Source organism: Equus przewalskii, chromosome 6, assembly GCF_037783145.1.
Source record: "Equus przewalskii isolate Varuska chromosome 6, EquPr2, whole genome shotgun sequence".
Classification (NCBI taxonomy): Eukaryota; Metazoa; Chordata; class Mammalia; order Perissodactyla; family Equidae; genus Equus; species Equus przewalskii.
In genome coordinates this window covers 50371775-50397678 of record NC_091836.1, presented here as the reverse complement: position 1 = coordinate 50397678, position 25904 = coordinate 50371775, and the positions used below count along the sequence as shown (strand labels likewise).

The following is a 25904-nucleotide window of genomic DNA, read 5'->3' as shown; positions in this document are numbered from 1 at the left end:
GGGGTTTTTTTGGAGGGGGGCTATATCTAGCTACTGACTGTTGGGAAGGGCCCACCCAAATTTGAAATTAAATGGGTGAGTGTCCGCCAAGGGTCAAAATGCCCAGGAGAGAGTCAATGACATTTCTGATGGCCTCTCAACGAGGGACCTTATTTATCTCGGACTTATTTGTCCACCAGAGTGAGAGATTTGTTCCATTTAAGGAGCACTGCCTGTTTCATGGGTCATTAGTTCTCAATATATTTGCTACTTACTCCCATGACCCCAACTGCTAAAGCAAGGAGTCCTGGGTTTGCCAATCCTCCGGGGAAATCATCTAGTATAATGGCATACGTGCCATGTCTACATGCTGACGACATCCAATGTAAGGGCTCAGCCTGATGAGAAGCTGGCTTTTCTCATGAACCAAGAAGTCTTCAAATAAGTAGTCCAATGGCTGGTGCAAGGAGACCACGGAGGGAAAGTTTCCCTGTGTTTTTTAGCCAAACCATATTTCTCTGTGGTTTTTGCCCTCATAGCACAAAATTTAACCAACTAAATTCCGAGAAGGTATCTAATTTCCAGGAAGGAAGGGGGAAGGATGAAGGGCAATAATTAAAGAGAAAAGGCCCTAAGAGACTGTCCCCTTTTTAACAGCTTTCACTGAATCCACATCAGTGACTTCCACCTACTTCTTCTTAGCCAAGAGTGTGAAATATACTCTCCATCAGTCCAAGGAAAGCTGAGAAGTAGAAGGTTTTTAACTACACACTTGAAGATAATCCAGATTCTATTTATAAGGGACCAAAGGACAAGGAAGCTTGAAGAGACAACTAGATACTAATTGACATACCAGGCCAGAGAGAATTTCCTAGAAATAAACACAAAAGAGTATCACAAAAATCTATTTTACGACCCACTTGCAAATACCTTAGGAAGCAGTACCCAAAAACATTTATAAAATGCTCTTACATTGCTGATTAAACTGCCAAATATCCCACAGCTCAGTGAAGACATAATGTAAATGAGGAAGTCTTCAGAGCTGAGCAAGGATGAAAACACCATTATATGAAATGACCATAATATAGTGGAAATTCTAACTACAGTCATAGTAAAAGCAATGAAACTTTTTAATACAAAACCACCACACAAAATTAAGGAGCCCAGAGCTTTCAAAAGAATAAGACACACAGAAGAGTAATCTTATTTTTGCGTCATTTATTTCAATTTCTCCTCCAGTATGGATTCTCTTCGGTACAATAAGTGAAGAAAGTTTCAGAAGGCTTTCCCCAATTCCTCACATTCATAGTTTATCCCTCCAGGGAGTATTTTACAAGTCTCTGACAGGATGTGTACTTACCAAAAATCATTCCAACATTTTTACACTCATACAGCTTCTTTCCAGGGTGGCATTTCACAGGTAGAGTAAGATGTGTAAAATGGGTACACTGTTTCCCACGGACCCTACAATCACAATTTCTCTCCAGCGTGATCTATCACTTTTACTAAAGGTTGAAAGCCAAAATACATACACACACACACACACACGGTATTCCCATATTTCTAACCTTCATAACACTTTTGCCTCTGTGAGCTTACCAAAAAACAGTAACATACGAGGCAGAGGGAAAGCTTTCCCACACACCTTACCTTCCTCAGGTTTCTCTCCACTGCATGTTGTGACTTTCTAACACCCGAACACTCTTTAACAATTCTTACATTTGTGAGTCTTCTTGCACACGAAGCTGTCAGGAATTTTTGAAGGCCTTCTCATATTTCTTACACATATAGAGCATCTCTGCACTGTGAGTTCTCAAATGATAGGAAAAGCAAGTATAGGTCTTCCTGTACCCTTTGCATTCAGAGGGTTTTGTGCCAGTATGATGTCTTATATGGATATTAAGGCCTCAACACTAAGTAGAGATTTTACCACATTCCCTAAATACAGATGGTTTTTCCCAATGTGAGTTATCATGTGCTGTTAAAGCATGTGAAATATTTTAAGGCTGTATCTCATTCTTATGTTCACCTGGCTTTTGCAGTAATTTTAGATAGATAAAACTAATGTTAGGACAAGAAAAACAAAAAGCCTTGCCCACATGCCTTATAACCAGAAGGTTTCTTCCTCGAGTGTGAGTTCTTACACATTCTGTAAGCTCCAAACAATTACTGCTCTCCCGGATACCTTATACGAATGAGAATTCTGCCCCGGGCTAAATTCCCACATATCCTGTAAGGATGAATACTGAGTAAAGCTTTCTCACATTCTTTACTTTCGTAGGGTCTTTATCCAGATGAGCTTAGATATGAATACTAACGCCTGAGGAACACTTGCAGGTTTTTTCACATGCCTTAGTTCTTAGATGTTTAGCAAGTGCCGAAGATTGAGTGAAGGTTTTCCCACATTCCTTACATCTGTATGGTTTCTCTCCAGTGTGAGTTCGCATGTGAATAGTAAGGCATGTGGAATATCTAAAGTCTTTCCCACATTCTTGACATTTATACGGCTTTTCTCCAGTGTGTGTTCGCATGTGCATATTAAGGTTTGCGGAACGGGCGAAGGCTTTCCCACATTCTTTACATTCATAGGCCTTTTCTCCAGTGTGTGTTCTTAAATGTGTAGTAAGGCCTGAGGACTGAGTGAAAGCTTTCCCACATTGCTTGCATTCATATGGCTTCTCTCCAGTATGCGTCCTTACATGTTGGTTAAGCATTGAAGAATTATTAAAGGCTTTCCCACATTCCTTACAGACAAAGGGTTTTTCTCCAGTGTGTGTTCGCATATGTAAGACAAGGCCTGAGGAACGAGTAAAACTTTTCCCACACTCCTTACAGAGATATGGCTTCTCTCCACTGTGAATTCTTACGTGTTTTGTAAGGTACGAAGAATGAATAAAGGCTTTTCCACAGTCCTTACATTTATAAGGTTTTTCTCCAGTGTGGATTCGTATGTGTACAACAAGTCCTGTGGATCGAGTAAAGGCTTTCCCACATTGCATACAGACACAGGGCTTTCTCCCACGATGAATTCTTCTATGATCTACAAGGTACGAGGCACGAGGGAAGGCTTTCCCACATTCTTTACATTCATATGGTTTTTCACCAGCGTGGTGGCTCATGTGTACCTTAAGGGATGACTGATCAATAGAAGTTCTCTGACAATCTTCGCGTTCACAGAGTTTCCCTCGTGTCTGAGTTCCCTTGTGCCCACTAAGATCTGAAAGCTGACTGGAGGCTTTTTCATGTTGAACACACTCAGATGTTTTCTCCCCAACATGGATTTCCTTGAACAAAGTATGAATGAAGTTCTTTTTGAAAGCTTTTCTATTCTGATTTTCCTTAGAAGTTTTTGGTCTAGTGTAAGTCATAAGAAACGAGGGTTCACTAAATACTTTTCCACACAGGTTAGAACCATATTGTTCCACTCCAGAATTGCTTCCCTCCTGTTAAAATATAAATAAATAAAGACTTTTTCAGATTCATTATAAAAACAGAATTTCTCCCCATCACAACTTTTATGCATTAGAAACATTATCGTAATTGAATTTTTTTCCATTTCCATTAAGCACACAGTTTCTGCCCTGTTTTTGACTTATTTTAAATTGAATATGCAGACAATGAGGCCAGGACCCTGCACTATATTCTCTACCTTTACAAAGCATCTTAAGAGATTTTTTTCTGATAACTTTTCTGATAATTATTTAGACTAAATTGTTTCAAAAACTGGACATCAAGTGAAATAAGCCAGACAGAGAAAGACGAACTCTGTATGACACCACTCATAGGTGGAAGTTAACATATAGACAAAGAGAACTGATTGGTGGTTACCAGGGGAAAGGGGGGGGTGGGGGGAGGGCACAAAGGGTGAAGTGGTGTACCTATGACATGACTGACAATAGTGTACGTAACTGAAATTTCACAAGGTTGTAAACTATCATAATCGCAATTAAAAAAAAACAAAAACTGGACATCAAGTTACATACATGTGGACATTTATTTGTGAGATCTCTGAGGAGAAACAGGTTTGAAATAAGTCTAGAACACTCTGCAATTTCTTGATATTCAGAGAATCTCTTCATAGACTCTGCTTTCTGTGGGTAAATGGCATTTATCTCATATAATTCTCAGGGATTTCATGCCTCTAGTCCTGATGTGGAGAAACAAAATTGCTTCCTGGAGATCTTACCAATTGTATTCCATTTGATCTTTTTTCCACAGAAATATCTTGAAGAGGTATGGAACCTTTGGTTTTGAGTTGCAAATCCAATTCTGAAATAAAGTGGAAAAATGCAAGTTTGGGGAAAAATTGGGGGCTAAAGTTGTTTCAAAGCACACAGCACAGAGAATGACATCACAAAAAATGGTGGATAGGGGATTCCAGGGCTCTTTTGCACCAGAAAACAACTAACAAGCTTAGAAAAACTATCAGAATCAACTCTTACAGAGTCTGGAATCTAGTCAAAAATGTAGAACCAAGGGAACAGTTAAGGGAGAAAGAAGAGGCTGTATTTCACCAAGAGAGTGCTGGGGCTTTTTAACTTCTCACCAACCATCCACAATCTCCAGATCAGCTGCAGCCGCATGGATGGCAGAATGTACTCCCTGAGCAAGCTGCTAGTGCCAAAAGGAGCAACAGGGCCCTTGTTCTCAAAGAACTGCCATGGTGTGTTTCGATCTGCCTGGCAGCTTCCTCACGTATCAGTGCAAGGGCCTCCCTTTATTTCACCAACTCAGAGAGTTCTCAGGAGTGAAGCAGCTTCTGCTGAAAGTGTATACAGGTGAAGTATTGCCCACAGAGGCTGAGGAAGGGGTAAATGGTTGGGACGAACAGCAGACAGACTGAAAACCCTTGGAAGGAACAAGTTGGGAAGGTTATATGTTGGTGAATAAGGGCTTTTAAAAACTCCAGCACTAACCAGGGAATCAAGAAATCCCCAAGAATGCCCAGGGCTGGATGCATGCTCAGAGAGACCAGAGACGACAGAAAGCTTTCACCTCCGGCTGACCTTCAGGATCCACTCAACCAGGAAAGGAAGGCTAAGAAAAAGTTGTAAACAGCCTAGTGAAGCATTGAAGGAGTGGCCCAATCCACAGCCAATTGACAAATACTAAAAGAGAATTTTTCATTTTCTTTTCTTGGCTCCAGGCTTTTAAGGAATTTCCGTCAGTCAAAGGTGACCACTAAGCTAACAGAACACAGATTTCAGGGGCTACACTAAAAGAAATGCAGAACGTACAAAAATAATTGTTAAGTCACTCAACAAACATCAGCAATCCATGACAGGGAGCAAAAGCAAACCCCAGGGAGAGGGGAGAATCAGATTTTCCAAGTGCCACATTATAATATCTACAATTTATATTTTAAACTAAAAAATATGGGATAAGGAGTGGGCTGACCCCATGGCTGAGTGGTTAAAGTTCCGCATGCTCCACTTTGGCAGCCCAGGTTTGCAGGTTCGGATCCCAGGGGCAGACCTACTCCCCTCATGAGCCATGCTGTGGAGGCATCCCACATACAAAATAGAGGAAGACTGACACGGATCTTAACTCAGAGCTAGTCTTCCTCAAGCAAAAAAAGCAAGATTGGCAATGGATGTTAGCTCTGGGTGAATTTTCTTCACCAAAAAAAAAAAAAAAGAGAGAGAGAGAGAGAGATAAGGAACAGGGAAAAAAGTAATAGAAACCGTCCCTAAAGGCCAAGGCATTGGACTTACCTGACAAAGACTTAAAACAATTTGTTTAAACAACCCAAAGAGCTTACGGAAACCATGGACAAAGAACTAAAGGAAATTAGAAGAACGATGGCTCACCAAAGGCAGACTATCAATAAAGAGACAGAAATTACTAAAAGAACCAAATAAAACTCTGGAGCTGAAAAGTACAGTATTAAAACGTGTGGAGTAGGTAAAAGGACAGACATGTACATGGAGGGACTAGAACTGAGAATCCAGAAATAAACCCACACATCTAGGATCAACTGACGTCAACAAGGGGGCCATGACCATAGTCTCTTCAACACACAATGCTGGGATAACCAGATAGCCACATGGAAGAGAATCAAATAAGGAACCTGCTTCACCCCGTATACACAAATTAGCTCAAAATGATAAAAACCTGGGTAAAAGCTAAAACTATAAAATGCTTAGAAGAAAACATGGGAGTAAATCTTCATGACGTTGGATTTGACAATGTCCAATCTTTACATCTATTCTTATCATTCTTAAATATGATACCAAAAACACCCAAGAAAAAAATAGATAGATTGGATGTCATCAAAATGAAAAATGTTTATGCATCAAAGAACACAAAAAAAAAGGCGAAAGGACAACCTAAAGAGTGGGAGGTAAATTTTGCAAATCATGTATCTGATTAGGGTCCACTGTTAAAAAGTATATAAAGAACTCCTACACTTCAACAAGAAGCAACCCAATGCAAAAAATGGGCAAAGGATCTGAATCAGCATTTTTCCAAAGAAGATCTAGAAATAGCCAACAAGTACATGAAAAGATGTTCAACATCATTTCTTTCAGGGAAATGCAAACCGAAACCACAATAAAATACCACTTCATATCTGCTAGGAGGGTGAATATTAAAAAAAAAACAAACAAAAGAAAAGAAGTGTTGGCAAGGATGTGGAGTACCTGGAACGCTTCTAAATGGCTGGTGGGAATGCAATATGCTGCAGCCTCTGTGTGAAATGGTTTGGTAACCCTTAACAAGCTAAACATACAATGACCATACAACCCAGTAATTCTATTTCTAGTTATGTACCCAAAAGAGTTGAAAACAGGTATTCAGATATTTGTACATCAATGTTCATGGCAGCAGTATTTACTCACAATTGCCAAAGGTGAAAAAAAAGATGTCCAGGAAAGGATAACTGGATAAACAAAATGTGATACAGTCCTGAAATGGAATAGTATTCAGCCATAAAAAGGAATGAAGGATACATACTCCAACACGGATGAACCTACAAACATCACGCAAGGTGAAAGAAGCCAGAAACAAAAAGTTCACATGTTGTATGATTCCACTTATATGACATACACAGAAGAAGTAAATCTATCATAGAGACAGAAAGAAGATTAGAGGTTGCAGGGCCTGGGGGAGGGGGTGAACGGGGACTGACTACTTAACGGCTACAGGGTTTGCTTTGGAGCTGATGGAAATGTTCTGGAACTAAAAAGGGCTGATGGTTGCATAACACTGTGAATAAACTCAACACCAATGAATTATATTCACTAAAATGGTGAATTTATGTGTATTTCACCTCAAACAAAAGCATATGGCATATGTGTATGTGTAAATATGAATGAAACATTATAAAAATGGTGAAACAAAAGGAAAGACCACAAAGAGTTTGGACCACAGAGAGTTTGGCTGTTTTAGGAATTCAGCAATGACAAGGGTCTGGTACCAAAGTTGTAGGCAATTTACAAAACATAATACTCTGGAAAACTAAGGCTGACAGTAAACAAAAAAGATGATAGAGAACCAGCCCTGGTGGCCTAGTGGTTAAGTTCAGCGTGCTCTAATTCAGTGGCCTGGGTTTGGTTCCTGGGCGTGGACCTACACTACTCATCTGTCAGAGGCCACGCTATGGCAGCGGCTCACATACAACATAGAGGAAGACTGGCAACAGATGTTAGCTCAGGGCGAATCTTCCTCAGCAAAAAAAAAAAAAAAAAAGACAAAATCAGGAAAACAAGATAGGAAGGTATTGTAAAAAAGAGCTACCTGCGAGTAATGAAATTTTAAATAAGCCAGACAGATCTTTCTAAGAGAACAAAAAAAGGGTGAGATCAACAGAAATTTAACAACAAAGGGGATTTGAAGGTTCCTGAGGAAACTCAGACACCAAACGGGGGCCAGCCGTGTGGTGTAGCAGTTAGGTTTGCACACTCTGCTTCAGAGGCCCTGGGTTCACCAGTTCAGATCCCGGGTGTGGGCCTACGCACTGCTTATCAAGCCATGCTGTAGCAGACATCCCACATATAAAGTAGAGGAAGACGGGCATGGATGTTAGCTTGGGGCCAGTCTTCCTCAGCAAAAAGAGGAGGACTGATGGTGGATGTTAGCTCAGGGCTAATCTTCCTCAAAGAAAAAAAGAAGAAAGAAAGAAACCAAATGGCCTCAGCCTTCTCAGAAAGAGTATACCTTTAAAAGTCTGCAAAGTGACATTTTCAAAGGTCCAGCCCCTTTGGCAGGCTCTTCATAAAGCCCTATCTGCTTGTGAACTCACCCTGCAGAACTCCTCTGGCTCCTGTCCTCACCTCGTCTGCCCCTTTCAATCCAGAGCTGAGGTCGGGTTTGCACGATCTGTATCCTGCTCAAGGGAAAAATACAGACAGAGGACCTCGCAAGACACAAAAAACACGTCCTTGATCTGGAACCAACACTGTAGCCTTCAGTTTCTGAGGACGCTCAAGTCTACCTTTACAGACAGCAAGGTGATCCTGCCAAATTTTAAATAAATGCAATCAAGCTACTTAAAAGGAACAAAAATGCCAGCACATTCCCTCTCTGTGCCCTCAAATGACGGGAGATCTCAAAGACCTGAAAACATGGCCAACCTCATCCACATTTAAAGGCTTAAGGTTTTTAGTCTCTAAAGGAAATAAAGTCATTTCTTTAGACAGAGCTTCATTTTCACGAGGAATCCTCTAAACGTGAGGCCCATGCAGCCAAGGACTCTGTCTGTCTTGTTTATCACAGTCTTCCCATGTGACAGCGAAGGGGCTTAGGAAACACCCATTTCCTACCGGGCTCCGTGGAGACGTGCTGGCGGCCTTACCTACGGACAGGAGATTCCGGTAGTTCTCCACCATCACATCTCGGTAGAGAGCTCTCTGCGTTGGGTCCAACAACATCCACTCCTCCTGGGTGAAGTCCACGGCCACATCCTCGAAGGTCACTAAGTGCTAAATCATTCGACACAGGTCGGCTTCAGATAAATATCATTTTCTTTGATGTTCTCAGAAAGATGCATGAGCGACTGAGGAAGGGAGACCAGAAGACTACAGAACCCCTGGGCCCAGACCTCTTCTCCTCTCTAGCTATACAGACAATGCCTGGTCATCACATCCAGTCACGTGGATTTACCAACACCACTGACCCTTCTTGCCTTATTCCTCCTCTATTTATAGGCTGCGGTTAGCAAGGAACATTATGCGACACTCTAAAATGTGGTAACAAATGAATTATCTCCACAGCGACACACAAATTCTGTGAGATGAGATGCTTTCATATCCTTGCTTAAGATCTGTCATGACAGCAAAACAATAAGCCAACAAGCAGGATTGAGGATCACACAGAATTAATAAATATTGAGATAAAAGAATCATATCCACTGTGATCCCCAGATACTCTGAGATGGCACGCGGCCTGGAGAAATTCACCTGGGGCTCATTCCCTAAGCAGAGCCATTCATTGCTTTGAAAAGCTTGGGGACATTTCTAGGAGACATGGCTACCTGATGAAAACAAGCATGACATTTTAAAGAAAGAGCAACTTTCCACTTGCCTGAGAAGAATGTATCGGTAATCCAGCCAGCATTCTTGTCTCCTTGGTTTTCCTCTTGTGAAGACAGAAAGGGGCCCTAGAAAGACAACCTCAGAGAGAAGAATGGCATGAACTTCGGAGCCAACCCAATTCCAACAATCATATGCTTATAAGCTGTTCCACCCCATGCACAGAAGACCACAAACACACTACCTCCACAACATGACAAAGTGTCCTGTGTTACCTGGAGGAGGAAAATGGTTGTCTGGATTTTACCACCCATGAGGGACAGGCTAAAAATTCCATCTTAGAGTTACACAAATTAAAGTACAGAGAGGCAGAGCTGTCTGACACACAATAAAATTCATGAACATTTTATCCCCCAAAAAGCGCACACACACCTTCTTGCGTCCCATATCCGAGGACCCTGACTTACACACACTCTGGCCATCTCACTCCCTTTCATCTGGCCCACTGCACAATTGCTCAGCCCCTGAACACTGGATCTGCCATTTGTGAAGGAACTACATGAAGCAAAGGATTTGAAAAGCATCATCATCAAGGACTCACCACTCATTTGAGTCAGATCCTGTGAATCTGATAATGAGAGTTTACAGAACGTTCCATTTCTTGCTCAGAAGATCACTTCAGAGAAGTTTAAGTTAAGAGGTTTATCTCGACTTCTCTTCATATACTAGAGTGTCTGGGTAACTGGTTCACAACATCGATCATTAAGCAGCAGACAATTTTCCTTAGTCGTCAAACATCACTATTCAGCCATTTGTCTGCAGATAAAACATGTGGCAGCCATTATAAACTGTCTAATACAATAGCATGCAAATATTAATAACTGCCATTTACTAAGCACCTGTTAGAAGTTCTACATAAACTGCTTTAGTTGTCCCAACAACCCTCCAAATTGGGTATTAATAGTATTATTTAGTAACTGAGAAAACTGAGGTTTAGACAGGGTTAATAATTGGCCCAACATCACCAGTTAGGAAACGTGAACCAGGACTAGACACGGGTTAGTGTGTCATGAGCCTGCTCTTCTGTGGTTGCTGTTATTTCTGATATGACCAGAATTCAGTCCAGACCCTCTGCTGGGCAGAGTGAAGAGGAGAGATACAAAAGGTTTTATGAAACCAAGTCTCCCTGGGTACTCCCTGCTAGAGCGTGGTTGGACTTAGAACCTTTGTCCCCGTGTCTTTTATTCCTTTATGCAATCAGCAAACACTTAGTAAGGGCCTTCCTTATGCCAGGTCAGGTACTAGGCACTAAGGAGGGCATAGTTCTTAGGGTACAGTTCAGCTAGCGATGAGTAGTATAATTAAAAAAAAAGAATCAATCTCATTAAAGTATAATGTACCACACATACACAAATATATTCCTGATACAGAGACAAGACTGGTTAGAGGTAAGATAAAGACAGAACAGGGAAATAACCACTTCAGAGGACCGTGATCATTGATACTTTACTTACTTAAAACAATACTGTTCCAATTTTGACCCAAAGACATTCAAACTTGAAAATCATGATTTTAGAAAAAACTCGAAATACATTTCTAATGTTGGCCACTCCAAGAGGATCTGAATCAGGTCACTGTTCTTCTTTTATGCTGAAATTAAAGCTTTTCCATATTTTCTCATAGTTAACTACAAAGACTATTATATAATATATTTTTCATCTTTTCACCTCTTCATGTACTGATCAGTTCTACTTTTTTTCCATTAGGTATTGGTTTTATTTTTATTCATCCTTTCAGTACATTTTACTCTACTTCTGTATTTCTCACTCAATCGTATGAGGTAGAATGTTTAGTTCTATTTCTTGAACTACTTTTATTGAATTCCAACATACATACGATAAAAGGAGGCAATCGTGAATGAAAGTCTCAATGAACTATCAAGAAATGAACAGCCTCAGGTAACCACCATTTAGGTCAAGAAATAGAACATTTCCATATCCAGCATATTCTTTGTCTCTTTTCCAAATCACTAACTCCATGCCTCCCAATCGCAACCACTATCCTGACACTTAACATTCTAGACTATTCTGCCTATTTCTGAAATTTAAAGAAACTATCAAACAGCATGCATTCTTTTGTCTGTCTTTTGTGCTATAATTCACTCATTATACTTGTGAGGTTCATCCAAGTTGCTGCCACTCTCTACCTGTGGTTTGGTCCTTCTCTTTGCTGACGAGTATGCCACAGAAAACACATGCCACCATTCACCCATTCTTCTCTTGGTCCACTTTGGGTTATTTCCGTTTTGGGGATATTTCAAATAATGATGCTATAGCCTCTACGTTTAGTGGGTGCACATGGGCATGCATTATTGGTGTGTGACCAACAATCATATTTAGATGATACTTTTCAAAAATGTGTTTCCACTAGCAGCGTATGCACGTCTTAACCAACACGTGGCACTGTCATTCTTTTTCAGTTTTACTTTTAACCATTCAGTATGTGTAGTACTACCGTACTATGATTTTCATCTGCATTTACCTGCTTGCTAATGATATCAAGCACCTTTTCACATATTTGTTATCCATTTATATACATATTTCCTTTATTGAGGAGCCTATTGAAACCTCTCGGTCATTTTCCATTGAGTTTTCATTTCGGGTATTAAGTTTAGGAATTATTACGTACGTACATAACTCATCGTCACATGTGAGGCAATTAACCAAGCACTAAAGGTCAAATATCATGTCTGCAACTTATTTCCACGTCCTGACTCTCCAAGAGCTTATCCTACACCCATGGAAATAGGTGTATAGATACAGCAGATATGCAAGATATTAACAACGGTCAATGGACAGCAAGGTAACATCTAAACAATTTATCATACTTAGCGGACGCCCACAGACAGAGCCTCTCCGTCCAGAGCTCACCGGAACGCGCCGCAGTCGCCAAGCCGGTGAGAAGAGGAGGACGCTGGGCCGTTTTCCAGATCAAACGCTCCTCCCTTTGGAGGAAGGACTCGAGGTTGCTTTGGCAGCTTTTGCAGACAGGCGCACAGCGGCTGCAGAAAAGCCTCCCCCACGGGGGCCCCGATACACAGGCCCGACCAGCGCGGCGGAGAGGGCAGAGGCTCTCGGGGGCACCGCGGGGGCCCCAGGAAGCCTCGGGCGCGGGTCCGAGCGGGGCTCAGGCGCCGCGATCCCCAGAGGCCGGAGGGGCCCGGGCGGAGCGCCGAGACTTGACGCCGACACACGGGAAAACCTAGAGGGGAGCAAATGGAGACGGACTTCCGCTTCCGGTTTCCGCCCCGCGCTCAGCGTAAGGGGCGGGGCTTCCGGAGCTCAGGGATCAGGAAGAAGTGCTATGGAGATGGGGTCGAACGGGGGCGGCGGCTGCTTGCGCCCAACAGGCAGGCATGCTGTTGGACCTGGATCCAGAGCAGGCTTTTCAAATAGACCAGGGCCAGAGGGCAGGACCCGAGCTGGAGGACCGAGCGGAGCGCTGGGGACCGAGTTAGAAGCCGGCCGGACGCGGAGGGCGGGGCTTGCGTCGTGGCTGTCCCGGGGGGGCGTGGTTCGGGGCGGGGTCAGAGCCCAGGCTTTGTGTACCGACTGCGGGAAGCTCATTAAAGGCCTTTCGACTGGCCTTTCTCGTGATTTCTTCAGCCCGATGCAGCGGTGTGCACATGTTCGCAAAGGTAAGCCTGCTTGTCCGTGAAATGGTCTACCCCCCTAAATCACTCAGCTCTTTCTTTAGACCTTTAGTTTTGTTAGAGAATTCTCATAGCATACATTTATCCCATTTGAAGTTTACCATTTAGTGGCCCTTAATATATTCATAGTTGTGCGTCCATCACCACAATCAATTTTAATACATTCTCGTAATCACAGAAAGAAACCCAGTACACGCTTAGCCATAATCCGCTACCCCGCCCACCAGCCCAAGGCAACAGCTAATCTACTTTTTGTCTCTCTGCATTTGCTTCTTCTTGACATTTCATGTAAATGGAATCTTACAATATGTGGTCTTTGTGTCTGCCTTCTTTCACATGCATAATGTTTTCAAAGTTCATCCATGTTGTAGCATGTGTCGTACTTAATTTTGTTTTATTACTGAATAATATTCCATTGTATGGATATATGACAGTTTATCCATTCATTGGTTGATGGACATTGGCCTGTTGCCACTTTTTTGGCTATTGTAAATAATACGGGATACCTTTTAGGCAGTGATCAGAGGAGAATTCATATTCCTAAACACTTTTATCAATAAAAATGAGAGAATAATAAAAAAACAAATTCCAAGCTCAAAAAAAAAAACACCAAAAAATAGAATATCAATGAAACCAAGATAGAAAAAGTTAAGTAGGAATTTACACTAGGAAGAGTATCAAAACCAGATGGGTTGGTTGGTTTGGGGATGTTTTTTTTTTTTTTATAATAGCCTTAGTGAGATATAATTCACATACCATACACTTCACCCATTTACAGTGTATATGCAGTGGTTCTTATATTTGCAAAGTTGTGAAACTATCTCCACAAGCAACTGTAGGACAATTTCTTTATTGTCTCTATGGATTTGTCTGTTCTGACCATTTCAAACAAGTTAAAAAAAAATCCCATGTGGTCTTTTGTGACTGTTTTCGTTCACGAAGCATACAGTTTTTGAAGTTCCTCTATGTTGTAGCATAAATCAGTATTTTATTCCTTTTAATTGATAAATAATATTCCTATCGGTTGGTTAACATTTGAGTCATTTCCACTTTTTTGGCCATTGTGAGTAACCCTATCCAATATTCGTGTACAGGTTTTTGTGGACGTTTTCGTATCTGTTGGGTATATATCTAGGAGTGGAATTGCTGGGTCATGTTATAACACTATGTTTAACCTCTAGGGGAACAGCCAGACTGTTTTCCAAAGTGGCTGAACCGTTTTACAATCTCCCCAGCAGTATATGAGAGTTCCAATTTATCCCATCCTTGTCAACATGTATTAGTGTCTTTTTCAAAAAAGTATTATAGCCATCCTAGTTGGTGTGAAGTGCTATTTCATTGTAGTTTTGATTTTAATTTTCCCCCAGTGACTAAAGATATTGAGCATTTTTTCTTGTGCTCATTGGCCATTTGCAAATCTTATTTGGAGAGATGTTTATCCACATCCTTTGACTATGTCTTACCTGTGTTATCTATCATTTTATTATTGAATTCGAAGAGTTCTTTATGCATTTTAGACACCAACTCCTTATCATACATAGAATTTCCAAATATTTTCCCCCACTCAAAAGGTTGTCTTTTCACTACTTTATGGTGTCCTCTGAAGCTCAGAAATTTTTAATTTTGATGAACTCCAACGTGTCTGTTTTTTCTTTGGTTGCTTATGTTTTTGGTGTCAGATTTGAGAAACCATTGCCAAATCCAAGATCACAGATTTACCATTATGTTTTCTTCAAAGACTTTTCTACTTTCAACACTTACATTTAGTTCTTTGATCCATTTTGAGTTAATTTTTGTGTGTGGTGTGAGGTAGGCATCCAGTTTGATTCTTCTGCATGTGGATATACAGCTGTCCCAGTACCATTTGTTGAAAAGACTATTTGTTCCCCCATTGAATTGTTTTGACACCCTTTTCAATCATCAGTGGACCATAAATATAAGCCCAGAAGTTTTAGATAGGGTAATTATACCAAAACTTCGACGTTCAGATATTCCCAGTACTCCATAAATAAGGGCAATGAGAATGAAGAAAAACTTCCTACTCCTTTTATGAAGCAAGTATAACATTCAGATAAAACCTGATAGAGTACAAAAAATGGAAAATTACAGAGCCATATCACTTATGAATATTGATTTGAATGAGCTGTGTTAAATATTAGCAAATAGAATATGAAAACCCATTAAGAAAATAATAAAACTTCACCAAGTGGAATTTACTCTAGGATTGCAAGGTTGATTCACTTATTAGGAAATCCATTAAAAAATATAGCATATTAGTACACCTAAGAAGAAAAATCATATAATTATCTCCATTGATGCTGATGAAGCCTTTGACAAAATTCACCACTGATTATTGACATAAGTACTCAAAAAAGAAATGGTGAATACTTTCATAAAATGATTGCCTATATCTATATCTATGTCTGTGTGTGTATACATGTATGTGCATGTGTGTATCTGTGTCTAAGTGTGCACTGGTGGCATTAGCTAATGTAATTAGATAAATTAATTAGAAACATAAGAATTGCAAAGGAAGTAACACTATCTCTTTTTACAGATGATACGATGCTATACATGGAAAGCCCTAGAGAATCAATGATAAAATTAATTCAAACAATAGAAGAATTCAGTAAGTTAGCAAGAGATGGAATTGTCGTCTGGAAATCAATAGCCTTCATCTACCCAAACAGTAACCAGTAAGGTGATATAATGGTAGAGAAAAACTCATTTATAATAGCAAGAAAAAGATGCTTTGGATTAAACTTAACAAGAAACTTATAAGACCTACATGAGGAACTTTAAAACTCTTAAAAGACACAAACTGAACAAGTGGGAAAAAATCCGTTGTTCTTGAATAAAATGACTTAACATCCTAAAGATAGCAATTCTCCACAGGTTAATTCAGAAATGTAGCATAATCCCAATAAAAACGCGAATAAGCCTTTCTAAAAAATAGTAATTATTTTGATGAATTTGCTTTCAGCACCTTATGTTTTGATAAAAACACTTTATATATATGTGCAACGCTTGAAATTGCTAGACTGACAGATTGAAATCTAACTTCTGATTTATATGTGTTTGCAAAGATAACTAAAAAGTCTACATAAGTTCCTGGTAATTTAATGAAATAAGTGTGCTGAAATTTTCGTATAAATTTGTCTTTCTGGACCAGTGTGCCGTCATAATGAGGGTCTCTAGAAAATAGTCTCGTCTTTTTTTTTTAAGGCATTGGATTCCTTTATTTTTCTGTTAACCCCAATAGTCATTTCAACTTTATGTTTTTCCAGTTTCATTGAGATATGATTAACATATAACATTGTTTTAAGGTGTACAACATAATGATTTGATATACGTATGTACATATTGCAAAATGCTTACCACAGTGACTTTAGTTAACATCCATCATGTCACATAGTCACGAAATTTTTTTTTATGATGAAAACTTTTAAGATCTACTCTCTTAGCAACTTCCAAATATATAATGCAGTATTGTTAATTATAGTCACCACGCTGTACATTACATCCCCAAAACTTATTTATTTTATAACTGGAAGTTTGTACCTTTTGCCCACCTTCGCCAACTAGCTTTTTTTATGGAGTTTGTTAAATTGATACTAACATTTATATGGAAGAACAAACATCTAGTGGTATCCAAGAAAACACTGAAAAATGAAGTGATAATGCCCTACAGACATTAAAACATATTGTTATAAAGCTGCTGTAATTAAAACTGGTATTGGGGGTCCGGCCCGGTGGCGTAGCGGTTAAGTGCACACGCTCCGCTTCGGTGGCCTGGGGTTCACCGGTTAGGATCCCGGGTGTGGACATGGCACCACTTGGCAAAAGCGATGCTGTGGCAGGCATCCCACATATAAAGTAGAGGAAGATGGGCATGGATGTGAGCTCAGGGCCAGTCTTCCTCAGCAAAAAGTGGAGGATTGGCAGTAGTTAGCTCAGGGCCAATCTTCCTCAAAAAAAAAAAAAAAAAAAAAAGGTGGTATTGGCACATGAACAGGAAACAGACAAATGGAGTAAAATGGAACAGCTAAAAATAGACTCAAGAGCATATGGAAATTCAGCTCATAAAGTTGATATTGCAGATCACTGGGGCAAAAGTGAGGTTTTTAATGAAAAACCTTAAGACAACTAGTCAGCCGTCTGTGAAAAAGATAAAGTTATATCTATACTGCACATCACTTACAAAAACAAGCTCCAAATGGATCAAGGATCTAAATGTGGGGGGTGGAGGGTGAGGGTCCATATCCATACGTAGGGTATTAAGTGACTTCTGAGCTGATTAAGGAAACAGATGTGACCGTGAGGTGGCAGTGGCACACCGAAGCCTTATTTGGGCAGCACTTGGCCGGGTTTGCACGTGGGGACAGTCTCTCACAGTATGAGAAAATACAGAAGCTATGGCATGGACGCCACCACTCAGAAGGGAAGTGCCTCTCCAGGAGAAGGCACTGGCAGAGGAGGCTTATGTGACTAACAGGCGATGTCGCTCAGCACCCTGGTGGTGAGTCTCTGAGCCAGAAAGTTCTGAAGGGCAGCAGCTACTGGGTCTTTATAGCCCCAGGATTTATCTTATCTCTGGCTAGCAGATTTGGGACATACTTTTGTGGGGTCCAAAAAGCAGGCAGGCTCTAAATGGCTAAACATTTCGCTGCTTGGGCTATGTTTAAGAGAATGGCGTGTGCAAAAATTTGAGTTTGGCACCAGTGAGCTACTGTGAATAATGCTGCTGTGAACATTGGTGTGAAGATATCTGAGCCCCTGCTCTCAGGCCTTTTGAGTATATACCCAGAAGGGAAATTGCTGGCTCACATGGTAATTCTCTGTTTAATTATTTGAGGAATCTCCATACTGTTTTCCACAGCAGTTGCACCATCTCATATTCCACCAGCTATGTACAAAAGTTCTAATTTCTCCACATCCTCACCAGCATGTGTTATTTTCCATTTTTTCGAGAATAGCCATCCTAACAGGTGTAAAGTGCTGTCTCGTGGTTCTGTTTTGCATTTCCCTAGTGATTAGTGATGTTGAAAATCCTTTCATGTGCTTATTGGCCATGTGGATATCTTCTTTAGAGAAATGTTTATTCACGTCCTTTGCCCATTTTTGAGTTGGGTTGTTTTTTGTTGTTGAATTGTAGTTCTTTATATATTCTGGATAGTAATTCCTCATCAAATATATGATTCACAAATACTTCTCCCATTCTGTGGATTGTATTTTCACTTTCTTTTTCTTTTCTTTTCTTTCTTTTTTTGGTGAGGAAGATTGGCCCTGAGCTAACATCTGTCACCAATCTTCCTCTTTTTGCTTGAGGAAGATTGTCCCTGAGCTAACATCTGTGCCAGTCTTCCTCTGTTTTGTATGTGGGACACCACCACAGCGTGGCTTGATGAGTGGAGTGTAGGTCTGTGCCCGGGATTCAAACTCATGAACCCTGGGCCACCAAAGCAGAGTGTGTGAACAAAACCATTACACCACCCAGCCAGCCCCATCACTTTCTTGTTATTGTCCTTGGATACACAAAAGTTTGTAATTTTGACGAGCTTCAGTTTGTTTTTATTTTGTTACCTGTGCTTTTGATGTCATACCCAAGAAATCATCACCAAATCTAATGTCATGAAGCTTTCACTCTATGTTTTCTTCCAAGAGTTTTATAGTTTTAGATCTGACATTTAGGTTTTTGATCATTTTGAATTAGGTTCTGTATATGGCTTGAGGAAGGGGTCCAACTTCATTCTTTCACGTGTGAAAATCCTGTTGTCCCACCACCTGTTGAAGAGATTCTTTTCTGACCCACTGAATAGACTTCACACCGTTGTCAAAAACCCATCCCCTATAGATATATGGGTACACTCTGACCTCTCAAGTCTGTTGCGTTTGTCTCTGTCTATCCTCATGCCAGTATGTTTTGACCATACTTTTAATTTCTGCAAATTGATGCTTTCACAGCTACAAAATGGTCACTAGCTATTAGCTGTTCCCAAGTAAACCTGGCTCACCCCAAAACATCTGGAGACTTTAGATAGTCCCAAACCATAATCTCTAACAGTCACTCTTAACATAAATGTCATGGAGGAACCACTTTCTAATATAGCTGGGCAGTCCTAAGCCTGCTGACTCTGTCATGCCCCTTCCTTCCCATGGGAACCACAGCAATGGTGCTTGCCCACAGCTGCACTCCCTTCCTCCGCCTTGTGACCAGCCTCAGTGCTTACACCAAGTGACCCTGCATGGAGTGCTGTGTTTTCCCCCAGGGAAATGTGAATATAACAACAGTGTAAAACTCTTTCTGGTTTCCCTCTCGATCTGCATCTCCCTTTACCATACCTCACCCAAGGTAGTATGATTAAAACCACTGGACAGTGAGCAGAATTGTTGGGTCCCAAATGAGAAAGAGATGCCACAGGACAGTTGTTGGCTTACCAACTGGATTCACTAGGTGGCAGAGGGGGCCTGGAAGACACCATTGCCTGCTGGTGCGATTGCACTTTGACCTCTGCTATTGGGCGCTCTTTTGACTTTGGGATTGGGACAGTGCTGGCCCCATAACAGGAATTTGGAAGTATTGCCTCTTCACTTTTTTGGAAGAGTTTGGGAAGAACAGATGTTAATTCTTCTTTCTTTCTTTCTTTCTTTCTTTTTTTTTTTTTTTTAAAGATTTTATCTTTCCTTTTCCTCCCCAAAGCCCCCCAGTACACAGTTGTATATTCTTAGCTGTGGGTCCCTCTAGCTGTGGCATGTGGGATGCCACCTCAGCATAGCTTGATGAGTGGTGCCGTGTCTGCGCCCAGTATTCGAACCAGCGAAACCCTGGGCCGCCGAAATGGAGTGCATGAACTTAACCACTCAGCCACACGGGACCAACCCCATAACAAATTTATTTTTAATTCTTTAAATGTTCGGTAGACTTCACTTGTGAAGCCATCTGGTCCTGGGCTTTTCTTCGTTGGGAGGGTTTTAGTTACTGATTCAATCTGCTTATTCATTATTTGTCTGTTCAGAATTTCTATTTCTTCATGATTCAGTGTTGGTAGGTTGTATGTTGCTAAGAATTTAACCTTTTCCTCTGGGTTGTCCAATTTGTTGGCATATTATTGTTCATATTAATCTCTTCCAACCCTTTGTATTTCTGTGGTATCAGTTGTACTGTCTCCTCTTTCATTTATAATTTTATCTATTTGAATCCTGTGTCTTTTTCCTGGTAAGTCTAGCTAAAGGTTTTTATTTTTTCAGAAAACCGACTCTTAATTTCATTGATCTTTTCTATTGTTTTCCTATTCTCTATTTCACTTATTTCTGCTCTGATCTTTCATATCTCCTTCCTTCTGCTAACTTTGGGCTTGATTTGTTCTTCTTTTTCTAGTATCTTGAGGTATAAAATCAGGTTATTGATTTGAGATCTTCCTTTTTTCTTAATGAAGGCATTTATTGCTATAAACTTCCCTCTCATAACTGCTTTTGTAGCATCCCATAAGTTTTGCTATGTTGTTTTTCAAGATTATTTGTTTCAAGATTTTTTTTTACATACAGTAATGATAGGGTTTGTTATTATCAGGTGTTATACTTCTGATTGCAATATAGAGTTCTACTTTTTGGAGATATACTTGGCAATTCAAATTAAAAATCCTCAAATGTGAATATCTTTGACTCAGCAATGCCACTTTTAGGTATTTATCTTATGGAAAAAATATAATAGATAGGTAAAAAATTTAACTACAAGGATACTGACTTCAGTAACAATAGCAAGAAATATTGGAAATGTGTCTCTAAAACACAGCATGGGTTAAAATTTAGCTTACACATGTGAAGCAATACCATGCAACTACTAAGAGGATGTCATAAAAAATATTTAAATAGGGGCCGGCCCGGTGGCACAGCGGTTAAGTACGCACATTCCCCTTCAGTGGCCTGGGGTTCATCGGTTCGGATCCTGGGTACGGACATGGCACCGCCTGTCAAGCCATGCTGTGGCAGGCATCCCACATATAAAGTAGAGAAAGATGGGTATGGATATTAGCTCAGGGGTGATATTCCTCAGCAAAAAGAGGAGGATTGGTGCAGATGTTAGCTCAGGGCTAATCTTCCTCAAAAAAAAAAATTAAATACATGGAAAGCTGATTGTGTTTCAAAAGCAAATTACAAAACATAATATCTTATTTTATTGAAAAATATGTGCATAGGAAAATGATAAATAATGGTATTATGTAGTTGATGGAATTCGGGGGTTTTTCCTCTGTTTTTGCTTGTCTTTGTTTTCTACAGTAGACAAATTGATTACCAGAAAAAAGAGATTGTTTTATTTCCCTTTTGATTTCTTCTTTGACCCATTGGTTGTTCAGGAGCGTGTTGTTTAATTTCTACGTATTTGTGAATTTTCCAGCTTTCTTCCTGTTGATTTCTAGTTTCATATCTTTGGGGTCAGAAAAGATATATGGTATGATTTCTATCTTCTTGAATTTCATAAGACTTATTTTGTGACCTAACATATGATCTTTCCTGGAGAATATTCCATGTGTGCTTGAGAAAAATGTGTATTCTGCTGCCATTGGATGAAATGTTCTGTATATATTTGTTAAATCCATTTGGTCTAAAGTATGGTTCAAGTCCAAAGTTTCTTTATTGACTTTTTGTCTAGATGATCTATCCATTGTTGAAAGTGAGGTGTTAGAGTCTCTCACTATTATTGTTTTGTTGTCTATCTCTCCCTTCAGTGTTTGGTATTTGCTAAATATATTTCAGTGCTCTGATGTTGGGTGCATATATGTTTACAATTGTTATACCCTCTTGGTGAATCGACCCCTTTATCATTGTGTGGTGACCTTCTTTGTCTCTTGTTACAATTGTTGACTTAAAGTCTGTTTTTTCTGATAGAAGTATTGCTACTCCTGCAATCTTTTGGTTTCCATTTGCGTGAAATATCTTCTTCCCTTCCTTCAGTTTGAGCACATGTGTATCCTTAAAGCTGAGATGAGCCCCTTGTGGACAGCATATAGTTGTGTCTTGTTTTTTATCAATTCAGCCAGTCTGTGCCTTTTGATCAGACTTTAACCCATTTACATTTAAAGTAATTATAAATAGGTAAGGACCTACTGATGGCATTTATCAACTGTTTTCTGGCTGTTTTGTAGTTCTTTTCTTCCTCCCTTGCTGTCTTGAAACGATGTTTACCCTGAATTTGGTTAAACCTGTAACCCACACTGTCCAATAACCTAGCCACTACCCACATGTGACTATTTAAATTAATCAAAATTGAAAATTCAGTTTCTCAGTCACACTCACCACATTTGAATAGCCACAGGTAGCTCTAGGCTACCACATTGAACAGTACAGATATAGAAGATCTCCATCATCACAGACGTTCTGCTCTAGGCCAGGGCTTCTCAGCTTCAACACAGTTGACGTTTCGGGCCAGCCAATTCTTTGTTTTGGGGGTGGTGACCTGTGCATTGTAGAATGCTTAGCCACTTCCCTGACCTCTGTGCACTAAATGCCAGAAGCCCAGTTATGAGAACCAGAAACCAATGTCCAGGCATTGCGAAATTTCCCCCTGGAGCAAAATCGCCCCCAGTGAAAACCACCACTCTAGATCTAGCTTCCAATTTATAGGAAATGCAGGTAATAGAAGAACAAACTAAAAGAAACTATGAAAAAAGAATGAGGGGCCAGCCCAGTGGCGCAGCAGTTAAGTGTGCATGTTCCCCTTCGGCAGCCAGGGTTCACTGGTTCGGATCCCAGGTGCGGACATGGCACCGCTTGGCAAGCCACACTGTGGTAAGCATCCCACATATAAAGTAGAGGAAGATGGGCATGGATGTGAGCTCAGGGCCAGTCTCCCTCAGCAAAAAGAGGAAGATTGGCAGATGTTAGCTGAGGGCCAACCACCGCTGCGCCACTGGGCCAGCCCCTAATACAATATTGTTTTGATTGCAGTCATTTTATAAGTTTTAATATGTGTTTATAACGGTAATAGGGATGACTAATGTTTTTTGAGAGTTTTCTCTATTAAATTATTTACCCTCAGAGCTACTCTGCAAACTGGTACTATTCTCATCCTCAGGTTGCAATTGAAAAAAAAGAAGCTTTTGCACAGAGAGTTTAAGCCTTAATTCAGTCTCAGGTAGTCTAGTTTCAGAGTCATCTTGCTTCACCCTTGGGCTATAGAACACCATCAAGGCAAATCTCTCTTCATTTTCTTTTGTTTCAATAGATTCTTGGCTGTTCTCTGGCGTTTATTCCTCATGTAAAATTTGAAATCATGTCATTTTTTATTGTTTTACCTTTCTGTGTTAATCTTGAGAGGACTGGTTTTTCTTTCTTTACATTAAATCTTCTCACCCAGTAATTTTTTCCATTTGTTCACAGCTTCTTTCATTGATTTGAATAGGATTTCTTCGTGTAGGTCTTGTCCCTTTCTTGTTATATTTATATCTAATTTTTAAAATCTGTTCTCGCTCTTGAGAACAGAAGTTTTCCCCATTTCTGTTCCTACCTGAGCTTATGTGTGTACGTGGGCCACGGTGTGGTGTAGGGGTGTTGTCTTGTGTCTAGTGTAACCTGGGAAAATTAAATGAATACTCATAGTTTTAAAACAGAATGTTTTGTGTTTCTATACATAAAACTAAAGATAGAAATAATCTTGTCTCTTCTTTTCCACTATTTATACAGATTATTTCTAAGACTCCCGAATCTAGAAAGTAGCATTGAATAAGCATGACTATATGGGCAACCCTGCCTTGTTCTGGATTAAATGGAAATCATTTTGCCCCTGTATCCTCAATTATATGAATTATTTAGCAGAATTATTAAATAAAAATTATTCTACTGGTAAAATCTTAATAAGGTCTGTAGTTTAATAACATAATGCCAATGTCAACTTCTTGGTTTTGATCACTGGATGATGGTTATGTGAGACGTTGTCATTAAGGGAAGCTGGGTGTACTAATTTTGTAATTTCTCTCTGTCACAGGAGGTCATCAAGAAGGTGTGACTGCCAGTTGATACTCAGCTGGACCCAGACAATCGGAGGCTCCCCACTTCGTCCCCTGTCCTTGGAGTATGCATTCTGCTTGCCTTCCCTGTTTCCAGAAACTGCCCCAAATTCAGCCTTGAGATGGAAATGTGGTGCTGAGACTATCTAGATGGTGTATGCGTGACGGAACTCAGTTAAGGCCTCTGTATAAACTTTTAAGATTTGCTGGGCAGGTGCAGAAAACTACTCATCTTGCAGCCGCCCAGACGAGCCTCGTAAGTAAGTTCCCTTACTCATTAGAACTGCCACCTCCCAGTCTGGAGTGGTTTCTCTCTTTCTTTGGTCTCTTCTTGCCCTCTGAGTGTGGGGGCTGGTTTTAGATTACACCCAAGAAGCTCCCAAGGAGACGGCAAACCAATACCATTGAGTCTAAAATTATTTCAAAATAAAGTTTTTAAAATTCTATTATGATTAATTTGGGGTACTGTTCAACCTTTGGCATGTGTCTAAAATGCCTGCTTGATATCTCCACTACTGTGAGAATTGTGTTAATTTTGAGATGCCCAAAACTAAATTCGTGATTTCTCCCAATACCCACTCCTACCCAGTCTTATCCCATTTCAATAAATGACAATTCCATTATTGCAGTTGCTCAAGCCAAAATCCTTAGCATCGTCTTTCATGCTTTTTTTTCCTCTCATAGCCCACATGTAATCTACCACAAGTCTGTCAATTCTACATTCAGAATATATAAAGAATACACAAAATAGGTTTACAATTTGTTCACATCTCACCACGTTTAGTGCTACCACTGGACTTCAGGCCTTATCTGTTTCAGCAGCTAGCGTTGCCTTATCTAGTAGATGGATGGATGGATGGACGGACAGATGGATGGATGGATGGATAGATAGATATCCTTGTGGTTCTTGTGGTATATGTTTCTAGACTAGGTATCAAGAGGGGAATTGCTAGGCAACTGGGTATGCTGATTTTTTTTTAAGATTGGTGCCTGAGCTAACAACTGTTGCCAATATTTTTTTTTTTTTTGCTTTTTTGCCCTAAAACCCCCAGAACGTAGTTGCATATTCTAGTTGTGAGTGCCTCTGGTTGTGTCATGTGGAATGCCACCTCAGCATGGCATGATGAGCAGTGCCATGTCTGCACCCAGGATCCGAACCATTGAAACCCTGGGCCACCGCAGCGGAGCGCACGAACTTAACCACTCGGCCACAGGGCAGGCCTGATTTTTGTTTTTATAAATACATTTATTTCTCTTCCAAACTGGTTGTTACCATTTATACTCACTCCTACCTGTGTAATAAAGTATCAGTTTTCCCACATGCTTGCTTATCATTGAACTTTAAAAATATTTGCCATCCTGAGGGGAGGAAAATAGTGTTTCAGTATTATTTTAATATATTTTCCCTGATTAATCCTCAGAAACTTTTTTAATTTTTCAAGTCTAATTTTATATCTCAACATATGAAATTCTTTTCTGTTATTTTTAACATATCCAACTGATGATAGTAGGTAATAGAAAAACCATTTTGTATTTTTATATAATATTCTTCTACTTTACTAATTAAATTTATTTATTTATGAATTTTAATAGTTTCAGGTGATTCTTAGGCAGTCTTGTCTTTATCTCTTTACCCATTCTTCTGAAATAAATTTGTCTCATTTCTGTAAAATGTCTTAAGGCTCTGCCCAGGTCTTTTAAAACAATGTTAAACTTCAATAGTGATGTTAAAACTGAGTT

The 25904-nt window shown here is 40.0% G+C and overlaps 2 protein-coding genes across 13 annotated transcripts in view; one reads left to right on the top strand and one right to left on the bottom strand.

The window, feature by feature from the left end:
* Positions 1–1182: 1182 nt before the first annotated feature.
* The window catches only part of LOC103561683 (zinc finger protein 846), a 34930-nt gene continuing 10208 nt past the window's right edge, over positions 1183–25904 (bottom strand). For 3 of the 12 annotated variants that reach the window (XM_070625553.1, XM_070625554.1, XM_070625556.1), the window contains exons 2-7: positions 10051–10265; positions 9502–9577; positions 8774–8900; positions 8222–8305; positions 4166–4248; positions 1183–3422 (exon numbers count right to left, since the gene is read on the bottom strand). In XM_070625553.1, coding sequence (XP_070481654.1) covers positions 2280–3422; positions 4166–4248; positions 8222–8305; positions 8774–8900; positions 9502–9534 — 1470 coding nt within the window. In that variant the 5' untranslated portion in view covers positions 9535–9577; positions 10051–10265 and the 3' untranslated portion in view covers positions 1183–2279. Of the gene's footprint in view, positions 3423–4165; positions 4249–6818; positions 6838–8221; positions 8306–8773; positions 8901–9501; positions 9591–10050; positions 10266–12336; positions 12759–25904 lie in introns of those variants that run through there. The other 9 variants (XM_070625551.1, XM_070625549.1, XM_070625550.1 and 6 more) reach the window with 7 other exon arrangements.
* Positions 12300–25485, top strand: LOC139084245 (collagen alpha-2(VIII) chain-like). The gene is made up of 2 exons (XM_070626616.1): positions 12300–13146; positions 24143–25485. Exons 1-2 carry the CDS (start codon positions 12300–12302, stop codon positions 24172–24174), a joined length of 879 nt encoding a protein of 292 aa, XP_070482717.1. The 3' UTR covers positions 24175–25485.